General features: G+C 36.3%; 1 protein-coding gene across 5 annotated transcripts in view; it reads right to left on the reverse strand.

Annotated features, from left to right (window-relative positions):
- The window catches only part of SREK1IP1 (SREK1 interacting protein 1), a 38,973-nt gene that overhangs the window by 16,522 nt on the left and 9,390 nt on the right, over positions 1 to 13,061 (reverse strand). For all 5 annotated transcript variants that reach the window (XM_070056758.1, XM_008262268.4, XM_017344748.3 and 2 more), the window contains exons 2-3: positions 11,709 to 11,756; positions 4,604 to 4,747 (exon numbers count right to left, since the gene is read on the reverse strand). In XM_070056758.1, coding sequence (XP_069912859.1) covers positions 4,604 to 4,747; positions 11,709 to 11,756 — 192 coding nt within the window. The remainder of the gene's footprint in view (positions 1 to 4,603; positions 4,748 to 11,708; positions 11,757 to 13,061) is intronic.

Consider the following 13,061-nt stretch of genomic DNA (forward strand, 5'->3'; position numbering starts at 1 on the left):
ATTCAAGCTATTTGTCCTAAAGCTTAGTGAGCTGGAAGATAGTAGTGATATAGTGATAGACAAATGAAACCAGAAAAATAACCCACATACAAAATGGGAATGTCAATGAAGAGATAGAAATAATAAAAATATAATAAAAAAGAACCCAACAGAAATACTGGAGCTGAAGCATACAATAAGTGATCTGAAAAAAATTCACTAGAGGGGTTCATCAGCAGACTTGATGGAGAAAAATCAGCAAACATCATGAAAACAAGTCATGTGAAATCATCCAGTCAGAGGAGCAAAAACAAAAAGAATGAAAACTAGTGAAGAGAACCTGAGGGAATTATGAGATTGCATCAAACAAATCAATATACACATTATGGGACTTCTAGAGAAGGAGAAACATAGTAGCATAAAGATTCTCTAAAAAAATAATGACTGGCAACTTCCCAAGTCTAAGGAGAGACTTTATGAAGCCAAGAACATCAAATAAAATTAACCTAAAGAGGTACACACTGAGACACAATATAATGAATTCGTAAAAAGTTAACAGAGAATTTTGACAGGCAGAGTTAGACAGTGAGAGAGACAGAGAGAAAAGTCTTCCTTTCCGTTGGTTCAGCCCCCAAATGGCCACTATGGCCGGCATGCTGTGGCTGGCCCACTGCGCCGATCTGAAGCCAGGAGCCAGGTGCTTCCTCCTGGTCTCCCATGCGGGTGCAGGACCCAAGCACTTGGGCCATCCTCCACTGCACTCCCGGGCCACAGCAGAGAGCTGGACTGGAAGAGGAGCAACCGGGACAGAATCCGGCGCCCCAACTGAGACTAGAACCTGGGGTGCTGGCACCACAGGCGGAGGATTAGCCAAGTGAGCCATGGCGCTGGACTCTGTTTTTCAAATATATCTTTTTTATAAAGGGTTGCTAACAGGGGCCAGCGCTGTGGCTAAGCCTCCATCTGCAGCGCAAGAATCCTATATGGGCACTGGTTCGATTCTCAGATGCTCCACTTCTGATCTAGCTCTCTGCTATGGCCTGGGAAAGCAGTAGAGGATGGCATAAGTCCTTGGGCCCTTGTATCTGTGGGGAGACCCAGAAGAAGCTCCTGGCTCCTGTGTCAGATAGGCCCAGCTCCCACTATTGCGGCTATCTGGGGAGTGAACCAGCAGATGGAAGACCTTTTTCTCTGTCTCTACCTCTCTCTGTCTGTAACTCTATTTGACAAATAGATAAATAAAATCTTAAAAAAAAAAAAAAAGTTGCTAAAAGTTCTTCAAGTTGGAATAAAAAGGTGGTAAGTTAACACAATGCACAAAACTTAACAGTTAAGGTTAATATATACACAAATATAGAATACACAAATATCGAATACTCTAATGGCACAATAGTGGTGCATAAACAGTTTAATGCTAGCATAAAAGTTAAAAAAAGCATTAAGTAACTGTTACTATAATAATTAATGGATATACTGTATGTAAAATGTGACATTAATAACAATATATGTGTGAGGAATAAAGTACAGAGTTTTTATGTATGAGTGGAGATTTCTGTGGGGAGCAACTCGGACTAGACTAAGTTACTGGAATTGAGACTTATTCTATGCATCTGCTCTCCCACAATATGGCGCTGGGAGAGGAGTATAAACAGCTTTTACACAGCTGCCTCCAGTTCGACCAGTAACCTGTAGGAGCTGATCCTGCTCCTGATTGGAGGAGAGCAGCATACTCGGCGTGTGGGTAGAAGAGTTGGGATTGGTGGAAGAGGACTATAAAGGAGGAGAGAGACAACATGCACCAGGAACATCTAAGGGGAACACCTGAGGAACACCTGAGCAGCCCCCGAGAGAGCCGGCCGGCGGTGTGCTGCTCCCCCGCGGAAGTGGGGAAAGTGGCAGGGGAAACCACCCTTCCACGGAGGTGGAAGGACGGCAGCCAACCCGGGAAGAACCAGCAGCAAACCTGGGGAGGGCCGAGCAGACAAAAGAACAGCGCAGGGTCCTGTGTCATTCCTCCGCGAAGAGGGGATATCTGATATCCCTCTCTCAACAATGGATAGATCATCCAATTAGAAAATTAGTAAGGAGAGTAGGTTTAGACAACAGTATGTACCAAATAGACCTAAGATATACACAAAACAAATTCCTTCAAACAGCAGAATGCATACTGTTCTTAAATACACACATTGTCCAGAAGAGACTATATGTTAGCCACAAAACAATTTTTAACACATTTAAGAATATTAAGATCATATTTACTATCTTTTCTGATCACAATGGTATGTACCTAAAAAATCAATAAAGAGAAAAATTGGAAAATTTACAAATCTATATCAAAATTAACAAACTTCTAACCTACCAATGGGTCAAAGAAATCAAAAGGAAATTTTAAAAAGGTAAGTAAAAAAATGAAAACACATTGCATCATAATTCATGGAATCCAGCAAAAGCCATACTAAGAGGAAAACTTCTATTGATAAATGACTACATTAATAAAGAAGATCTTAATCAATCAAATTTATATCTCAAATAATTTCAAAGGAACAAACTAAGCCCAAATTAACAGAAAGAAGGAAATGAAAGACAGGAAAACCATAAATGAAATAGAGATTTGACAAATAAAAGAAAGATCGTAACAATTAAGAGTTTTTTAAAAATCAAAAACAACATACCTTTAGCTAGACTAAGAAAAGGAGGAGAAAAGGCTCATGTCACATTGAAATGAAAGGGCAGACATCGCAACTGATCATAAGAGAACGCTATGAACATTTATATGCCAACAAACTGAATAACTAGAAGAAATGAGTAAATTCTTAAACATAAAATATTAAGGTGGAATCATGAAGAAACAGTAAATATAAAAGAACAGTAACAAGGAGATTAGATCAGCAATCAAAAATGTCCCAATATAGAAAAGTCCAAGACCAGATGACTTTACCAGTGAATTCTATCAAACAAAGAAAAATTAATTCCAATCCTTATTAAACACTTCCAAATAAACAGGAGGAAACATTTCCAAAGGCCATAATTATCCTGTTTCCAAAGCCAAAGGTGTCTCAAGAAAACAAACAAAGCCAATAAACCTCATAAACACATATACAACAAAATTATATCAAGCCAAATTTAGCAGTACATCATGACAAAATGGGATTTATAGTTCAACTTAGGTAAATCAATAAATTTGACATACCACATTAGCAAAATGAAGGAGAAAAATCAAATGGGAATCTGAATAGATGCAGAAAAAGCATCTGATGAAATCCAACTGCTTTTCATTATAAAAATTCTCAACAAACTGGTGATTGAAAGAATACAGACTGATATAATAAAGAACATATACAGTATGACAAGCCTACAGCTAACACATCAATGGTGAAAAGTTGAAAGTTTTTCCTATATGAAGGAACAACACAAGTATGCTTCCTTTTTCCACTTCTATGCAACACTGTATCAGAAGCCTTAGCCAAAGCAATTAGGCAGGAAAAGGAATTAAAAGGCATCCAAATTGGAAAGGGAGAATTAAAATTACCTCTGCAGGTAATATACTCATACTGATATAAACTGAAAACCCTAAAGTTCTAATCCTAAAACTGTTAAGAGTTAATAAATGAATCAAGCAAATATACAGTACACAAAATCAGCATATGAAAATCTGTCTTGTTTCTCTACACTAAAAAAGAATTATCCAAAAAAGAAATTAACAACTGCACTTATAATAGCATAAAAAATACTAAAGAATAAACTTAACCAAGGAGGTAAAAAACTTTTACAGAGATACTGTAAATTGTTGCTGAGAAAAGATATATCACACACACATAATGAAAATACACTCTGTGTTCATGGATTGAGAGACTTAATATTGATAAAATGTTGCTAGCACTCAAAACAAACTACAGAGTCAATGAAATTTTTAACAGATATAGTAAACACAACCTGAAAACTCATCTGGAAGCACAAAAGACCCCAAATAGCCAAAGTGATCCTGAAAACAATTTTGGAGGCATAACATTTCCTGATTTCAAAATTTACTACAAAGCTACATGATCAAATTGACTTTCTTTTGTAGAAACTTGTTACATTAACCTGGACCAGAATGGATTCTGAAGTAGAAAGAAAATCCCTAGGGTTCTGTATTGGCACTGAGAACTCCCATTGCTTTGCGTATGCCTCAGTTAATTTGTATGCTTAAAATAACTGCTAAGGCTTGAAGCTGACTAAGATCTCTGATCTGCGTCAGATTTGACAATCCAATCCTTTGTGTTACCCTACAAAGAAGCTGAGGTTAGAAGTGGTTGAATTACTTGCTGAAAGTCACACGCTAAAAAAATGGCTGAACAGGGCTAGAAACCAAGTCTTAAATCAGACTTTGAAAATTGACATGTTCTAGTGTGATGAGAAATAAACAACAAAAAAGCAAATCATGGACTGTGGAATTAGAGAGAGCTTTGCCTCCTGAAACCAATGAACTTGGGCAAAAATACTTCTAATATTAAAGTGTATTTCCTTACCTGTATAGTAACTCTTACATAAAATATAAAAGATATTCTAATGATAAGTACTACAGATCAGTATAGCACAACATTTAGATACATTTTTAAAGAGTGACAAAAAAGATATTGCTTACTTTTTTCCTGTAATGCCTGCAACTTATTTAGCTCTTCATTCTCTTCATCACTATCTTCACTGCTTGTACTGCTGACATCCAAAACGATGTCCCTTTTAGGGTCTACTCGGAGAAAATTGCGGCATTCAAAAGTCAGGTGACCAGCTAAGACAAACAAACAAACAAGTGAATGGCAAAACTATGGACACATTATGTATTACTTTCTTGTCTCATTGTAAGCAACAAGTTACAACTTGGTAATCAAATGTATAAGCATTAACTTTAATTCTTCTGTTGATAGTTTGGTTATTTTCCCTGTGTGTTTCCCTAAACACAATACTTTGAACTTTTCCCTTTCTTAATTATAACTTCTAACTCAACAACATTTTGGGGGCTACTTTTTATGGATCTGAGTATTGAATCATTATATTTTCCATTTCTAAAACTACAATAATATTTTAAACTAAGTAATTAAAACCTATACTTTCATACTTGGGATTTTATATTTTATTCCTTTCCCATACCTTTTCCTTCTCAGCTTTACTACTATATTCATGCAATTATATGGTCTTCACTTAAAGTTGCTGTTGTAACATACAAGCAATAATATCACTAAATGTGAATTTTCTAAAGGACACCTAACATTTCAATTCTGGAATCATTCCCCTAAAGCTTCTTCCTGTAAGGAAACTATGAGAATTATCTACTTACTATCTGTTAAAAATTTTTAAACAAGCAAATATTATAAAGATCAGAAAAGTACAGGAAATACGACCAACACCTAAATATCTATTAACCACATGATACCATTTTCTTTAACACCTTCCACTCTTTTAAGGGAAATTCTCATGCACGTGTTCAATTGCACATACACACACAAAGTTGGAGAGCTTGTATCACTTTCTGAAACCCTGCTAACAGCCTATTGTGTTCTTTCCGTCCTCAGAAGTAACTAAATTGGTGTCCACCTTTCCCAAATGATGTATTGTATTATCTATTTTTTCACCCTGCAACTTATTTCTGCCATTAAACATGTTTTGTAATTTATCCCTCTGGGGGCTGGCGTTGTAGTGCAGTGGATTAAGCCACTGCCTACAATGCTGGCATCCCATATGTAATTTATCTATATGAAGTAGACATAATTTTCATACTTCCTCTAGAAAGTACTCACAGTGTTCCACTGTATAAAAATCCCATTTATTTATCTTGCTACTGATCGAAACTTAGGTTGCTTTTAGTGTTTTGCTATCACAAACAGTGCAGCCGTACATGTGTCTTGGTGCACACAACCAGATTTTCTCTAGGTTAGCAGCTTTCAAATTTTCTTAACCATCACTGATCAATGGTAACAAATAATAATGCAACCAAGTGTACTCATACATTTATAAATACAACTTGACACAAAATTGAAACAAAAGTTACACAAAACATTACTGCATTCATTGTTCAAAAAAACAAAACAGAGACCCCAGTGGAAAGAAGGGGCCACCAAAGAAGGATGTATTTTTTTCTGATGGGAGGAGATAACTTCCACTTTGCTTATGGCCCTAAATACTGACAGTTTGTGGACTCAAAAGGCCTCCATAGGCTTGGCAGCTCATGTCAAGAGCCTCGGGTGATCACTGACATCATAAATAAAGAGTGTCAATTGTTAAATCAACCACAGGAGTCACTGTGCACTTACTCCCCATGTAGGATCTCTGTCTTTAATGAGTTGTACTATAAGAATTAATGTCTTCAAACAGTACTTTATACTTTGTGTGTCTGTGTGGGTATAAATTGTGGAAATCCTTACTTAGTATAGAGTTGGTCTTCTGTATATAAAGTTAATTAAAAATGAATTTTAATGAAGAATGGGATGGGAGAGGGAGTAGGAGGTGGAATGGGAGTGGGGAGTGGGAGGGCGAGTATCGGGGGGAAGAACTGCTATATTCCTAAAGCTGTAACTATGAAATTTGTATTCATTAAATAAAAGCTTTAAAAAAAAAAAGATTCACCACAACTCTGTGTTAGGTTTGACTTCTAGTTCTCTCTTACTTGGAGGCTGAAGGGGAGGTCTACTTTTACACCAGAGAATTTCCTACTAGAGTCCCAATTTTGCCTGGGTAAGATCTGGATCTTGCTTTTATCCCACACAGGAAAAGAGTTTAAAAAATCCTGGGTTCATCAAATACCCTCAAGGCTGAACTCTTAGAGCTTGTGTTTTCCTTCAAGGTTAATTCTCTGATTATTCTTTAATTCTTTCCTTCAAGTAAATTAATTAAACTACCTATTGTATACTTTTATACAAGTTTCTTAACTATTTATAGTAGGGACTGTTTTACCATATAATTGGCAACAAGTTTCCTCTATTATGATTTCCTTCCAAATGAGTCATTAAGAGGCACTCTTTTAAGTTCCAAAACACAGGAAGCTCTCATACTTGTTTGTATTGTTGATTTCTAAATTTATTATAAGACTGTTATCCAAGAATGGGGCTTGTATATCAGTTCTCTGGTATTTGTATATATTATATACAAACATATATACATATATATAACTTGCTGAAGAGAGCTCTATGTCTCTTATTAAAATCTTTTCTAATTTTTCTGCTTAATATCTTCTGAGAGAAGTACTTAAATTATGCTATTACTGATTTGTCAAATTCTCCTTGTAATATAATTTTCACTGTATATTTTGAGATTACCTCAGTAAGTACATTCAAGAACATTACTATTTTATCTTTGTTGGGTTGACTGCTCTAGAATCTTTTCTTAGCCCTGGTACTGTTTTTAACTTAAAAATCTGAAATCATAATTGATTGACTAGCACTCTTTCAGTTATTATTCATTGACTAATACGAAATTTCCATTGTTGTGAGTAAAACACCTGAATATCAGCAATATTCAACCTAATATCTCTCTGGTCTTTTCATCTATTCCTTTATTTTGAAGCGTTCTATGTAGTTTTTAGTTTTGCACAGTTTTATTAATGTTAAGACATAACCAGACTTGCTGGTTCACTCCCCAATAATCCACAAGGTGAGGGAGTAGACTGGGCTGAAGTCAGGAGCCAAGAACTCAATCCAGGTCTCCTGTGTGGGTGGGAGAGACCCAGCTACGGAGTCATCACTGCTGCCTCCCAAGGCCCAGCTGAGCAGAGAGCTGAAGTCAGCAACAGAGCAGGCATCAAACTCACACTCTCCCACGTGGGACAGGACATCTTAACTGTGAGGCCAAACGCTGCTCCTTAGGCCCGTATTTCAAGTTGATTTCTTAGCATGGGAAAAATAGTACCTGCCTCACTGGAAGCAGTGTAGATTCACCCTCATACGTACACATACTTAAAAAGTATAAGCTTGTGTTACCAAACCCTGATTATTCTTTTTCTTCTTGTTGTTATTTTAAAGAGCCTCAACAGTGAGTGGACTTGTTCTCATCTCTGCCTCTGTCTTTCTGAGAAGTGCGGCTTTCCGCAGGGGGGCGCCACTCTACCAGGCAGCCACCCTTCAGGGCTCAGGGTCTCCCTCCACAGCTCTCAGGCCTGAGGCCTCCCTGCTGCAGCTATCTGCACCCTGGAGCTCCTCTTCATTTGCAGCACCAAGGGATTTCCCTTTCGGTCTTTTGAGCGAGGTTATTTTTCAGGATTATCACTGCCTTCCTCCAGCATCTTTGTGTTTGGAAAAGCAGAGGGGAGGGCTTTCTAGGACAGTTCAGCTTGCAATTTGGATCAGAATTCTTGAAGACACAATTTTTTCTTTATTCAAGTTAGCTTTATATCCAAAAGCCTCACATTGAAGGGATGTTTAAAAGAAGTAAAATGCTTAAAATAGCTACATGGTAGCACACTGTGTCCCATACTCAATTTATCTTTACTTCCCCATCTTTGAAGAAACAAACTATGATGTACAGCAAATGCATTTCAGATGTGGGTCGCTCACAAAAGATGTGTGACATCAATGAGCAGATCCATAAGCAAAGAAAAGGTGAGGACTCTAGTATCAATAGAGTAGCATCTGAAGTTAAAATGTTAACAGTGCAGGAATACTTCATTAAAAAAGTTCATGGAAGACAGAATAAAAAGATATGAACACTTTCCACAAACTCTGTCAAGTATCCTCATATTTAAGTATCTATCCTTATTTAAATTTTGCTGTTGTGACCAAATGTCCAACCACCAAGTCTGTTTTGAACCTCTTTTAATCCTATTTTCTGAGAACTATCATAATTGAGACTTCTATTCTGTGATCAAAGGCTTAGTGTTCTTTTTAGCATTTAAATGTTCAGAAGTTACCAACTTCAAAAAAATCTAATAAAAAATAATTATACAAATAATCCAATAATTCCTCTTAATTTTGCTAAGGAAATTCTACCGGGAAAAAAAGAGGCCCATGTAATTTAGTAACAGATTAATCCTTATCTTGAGACTTTTTTTTTAAGATTTTATTTATTTATTTAAGAGGTAGAGTTACAGACAGTGAGAGGGAGAAACAGAGAGAAAGGTCTGCTGTCTACCGGTTCATTCCCCAAACGGCCACAATGGCCAGAGCTGCGCCAATCCAAAGCCAGGAGCCAGGAGCCTCTTCTGGTCTCCCACACAGGTGCAGGGGCCCAAAGATTTGAGCCATCTTCCACTGCTTTCCGAGGCCATAGCAGACTGGACTGGAAGAGGAGCAATCCAGGACTAGAACCGGCCGGTGCCGCAGGCAGAGGATTAACCTACTGCGCCACAGTGCCAGCCCCTATCTTGAAATTTTTAACAACAATATACCTACTATTGCAACATATTCATCATAATGCCTTTTTCCATCAAGTCTTGAAATTTTTAAATTTTACAATCTAAGGCACAATCTATCTTCACAATATCACAGGGACAGTACTATTTGTAACTAAGAAAAATACCCATGTTTTGGGTACTTAATGCGGTCTTGTTGACCTTTGTCTTACCCTTACAAAAGCAATACAAAGATTCTGGCCCTCAAATATGAGTAAAAAAATAAGCCAGTTTTTAAAATGCACCATTTATCAAAAGGCCTGTAGACTGTAAAGGTCTTCATCTAACAGCTATAGAAATACAAATTTAAAATGGAAAAGAAATACTGCTCTATTTTTTATAGAAGACAATTCAGAAATTGGTTAATAACTTAATAATTAAAACCAAGGGTTTAGGGGTCGGCACTGTGGGGCAGCAGGTTAAAGCCCTGGCCTGTAGTGCCGGCATCCCATGTGGGTGCCGGTTTGAGTCCTGGCTGCTCCACTTCAGATCCAGCTCTCTACTGCCTGGGAAAGCGGTGGAAGATGGCCTAAGTCCTTAGGCCCCAGCACCCGTGTGGGAGATCCGGAAGAAGCTCCTGGCTTCAGATCAGCTCAGCTCTGGCCATTGCAGCCATTTGGAGAGTGAATCAGTGGATGGAGGATCTCTCTCTCTCTCTGGCTCTACCTCTCTCTGTAACTCTGTCTTTCAAATAAATGAAATAAATCTTTAAAAAGAAAAGAAAAGAAAACAAAACAAAACAAAAACACAAGGATTTAAAAGACAAAGCAGAAAGAATTAAAATTGAAAAGGCTGCTAAAATTATTTGCTGACTTAGCTCCTCTGAAAAAATTCTACTTAAAAATTCCGATTCTCCCAAAAATTCCAATTACTGTAGATTCTTCCAATGTTATCCAAGATAAAACAACAATGAGGAGACTAGATCAACAATATTTTGTTTATAGAACATGAGTGAACTGCTTTTCCAGAAGTTTTGGTTTAAAAGAAGTTCCAACTAGAAAACTATACTAGTAAAGAAACTTAGAAAAATCCATTCCAAAATTTTAAGTAAATGCAGTATTTCTATATACAGTAGTTCCTTAAGGCTTTCATAAAGAAATGAGACATGTAATTTAGCAATGACTGAAAGCAAGCAACACAGAAATAAATATATGAATTTGAAAACAAAAAATGATATCACTGTACTCATTTCTTGTATGCAAGTACACTCTTCTGTTTTCATGAATATGAGCCTAAGTGTATTTATTTACTTATTTGAAAGGCAGAGAGTTACAGAGAGAGGCAGAGAGAGAGAGAGAGAGAGAGGTCTTCCATGTGCTGGTTTACTCCCCATATGGCCTCAATGGCCGGAGCTATGCTGATCTGAAGCCAGGAGCCAGGAGCTTCTTCCAGGTCTCCCATGCGGGTGCAGGGGCCCAACAAGTTGGGCCATCTTCTACTGCTTTCCCAGGCCATAGCAGAGAGTTGGATCGAAAGTGGAGCAGCGGAGACTCAAAGTGGAGCCCAGATGGGATGCTGGCACTGCAGGTCAGGGCTTTACCCTGCTGTGCCAGAGCACCAACCCCCCAAGTGTATTTATACACCAAGTTGTGCTGGTTGAACAAGCTTCCATCTCACCAGCATGTGACCTCTTCTCTTAGCATGCATTTACTACAACCTTTTCATGAAAACCTCTACACTGAATGCTTTTTTAATCACAGGTTCTTGAAGGGAAACCTTTTTGTTACATCATTCTTACTTTGTTAAAAGTGTGTTATTAATCATCCAGGATAATCTGCCTGGTCTGCAAACAATTTAGACAGCAACAAATGCCGCTGTTACCAGTGTTAGTAATACTTTAGGAATTGTTACACTTAACTAGAGACATAATATTTATCTACAGTATAAAATTATAAATTTATAGTACTATTTATACATGCTTAAGTTTACCTTCTCATTCTATTATATTCATTATAATTAAGATTAATGGTTGTTTAAATTAAGTTTTAGGCCAGGAGCAGAAATTCTCACAATAATTACACCCTTGTAAAAGGGTAAATTAAAATTCTTCAGAAATAGTTTTCAGTGCCTTTACTTCTTTACCTAGTAGTATCTAAAAGGATAAAAAATTAAAAAAAAATTATATTTATTTGAAAAATATATACTTCTGCCAAATTCCTGAAACTCCTATTAACCACCTGTACTTGCTGGTATCTATCACTGGGTTTAGAGCACGGAAGAAAAGGGAATATCTGAATCAACTGCAAACCTCAGCTTAAGGTTCGCAGACTTTGTGGAGGGTCCCTGAAGCCAGGAAGCTAAGTCACATTCCCCAAAGAAGGAAAGATTCCAGTAAAAGCAACATACAAAATGTTAATCTTTGAAGTGTACTTACGGTAACCACATTTTTTACAGCCTGCTCTGACACTGTCCTTGTTGCAACCTGAAACACAATTGGGTATTATTTTAGTAAATATATAAATAAAACCAAACATTTTATATTATGAAAACCCCAAGAATATAATTTATCTCTTTTAAAAAAATCCAAAACATGATTCATCTTAGTAATGCTACTCAAATATTTGTTAGAAATCTATGGAAAATCCAATTTTCTCAATTTATTTGACAAATACTTCAAGAACATATTTTTTTTTCTAATTCAATAGAAATGCAGTATTATAGTCATGGGCAACAACATCTCAGGAATTCTACAACACTGATGAAGAAATGCCATGGTGCTCTGGCCTGCCCTTAAAATGTAAAATAATTAATATATATAAATGAACATTAGTGTTAACACATGCTTTTCTGGTTTAGAAGAAAAAAAAAATCAACCTTTCTTAAGGAAAATGGTGAAATTCCAGAAAATTCAATTTTATTTAATTTAATTCAATTTAATTATTTGATATTTTAAGAAATATCTAAATTCAACACTCATATTTTGACAAGAGAAAAGAAACTAGTTATCTACCTAATTCTGATGAATGTTTGCAAATATTCACAGTATCTCTACAATTATTAGTACATGTAGAAAATGTGGAAGATATAAATACAAGATGAAACAAATTAGAATTGATTTTTCACTGTATTAATATATACATAACATGAAATTTACCATATTAACATTTTAAGTATAAAATTCTGTCCTATTAAATTCATTTACAATGTTGTGCAACCATTAGCACTACCCATCTGCATGACTTTTCATTATCCCAAAGAGTAACTGTCCATTAAACACCAGCTCCTTCCCTCTTCCCTCCAGTCCCTGGTAATCTCTATTCTATTTTGTGCCTCTGTAAATTTCCCTCATAAATAGGAAAATCATTGTCCTTTGACCCTTCTTTTCCTTAGCACAATGTTTTCTAGGTTCACTCATGTCACAGTATACATCAGAATTTTATTCCTGTTAATGACTCATAACATTCCATTATTTGCAAACATAGCTAAAATTAATTTTAACCTCCAATAGTGGTTTCAATCCACCAATGAGAGGCCCAGCATGCTACTATTCCATTTCTTTGATGCAAGGTATTTTCAAACAGGGTATCATCACAACCTAACGATATACTAATTTTATATAATATAAATAATATATTAAAATATATTAAATATAGTATTTCTATGACAGTGCTGCTTTTAAAAGAAAAAAATTTAAAACAGTTTAATGTTACAAACTTCAAACATTTTGTCCTCAATCTAAATTTTTTTAAAAAATATACATTATTGAGCTCTTGTGCTCTAATACTTG

The sequence above is a fragment of the Oryctolagus cuniculus genome, chromosome 14 (genome assembly GCF_964237555.1).
Source record: "Oryctolagus cuniculus chromosome 14, mOryCun1.1, whole genome shotgun sequence".
In the NCBI taxonomy this organism is placed as follows: domain Eukaryota; kingdom Metazoa; phylum Chordata; class Mammalia; order Lagomorpha; family Leporidae; genus Oryctolagus; species Oryctolagus cuniculus.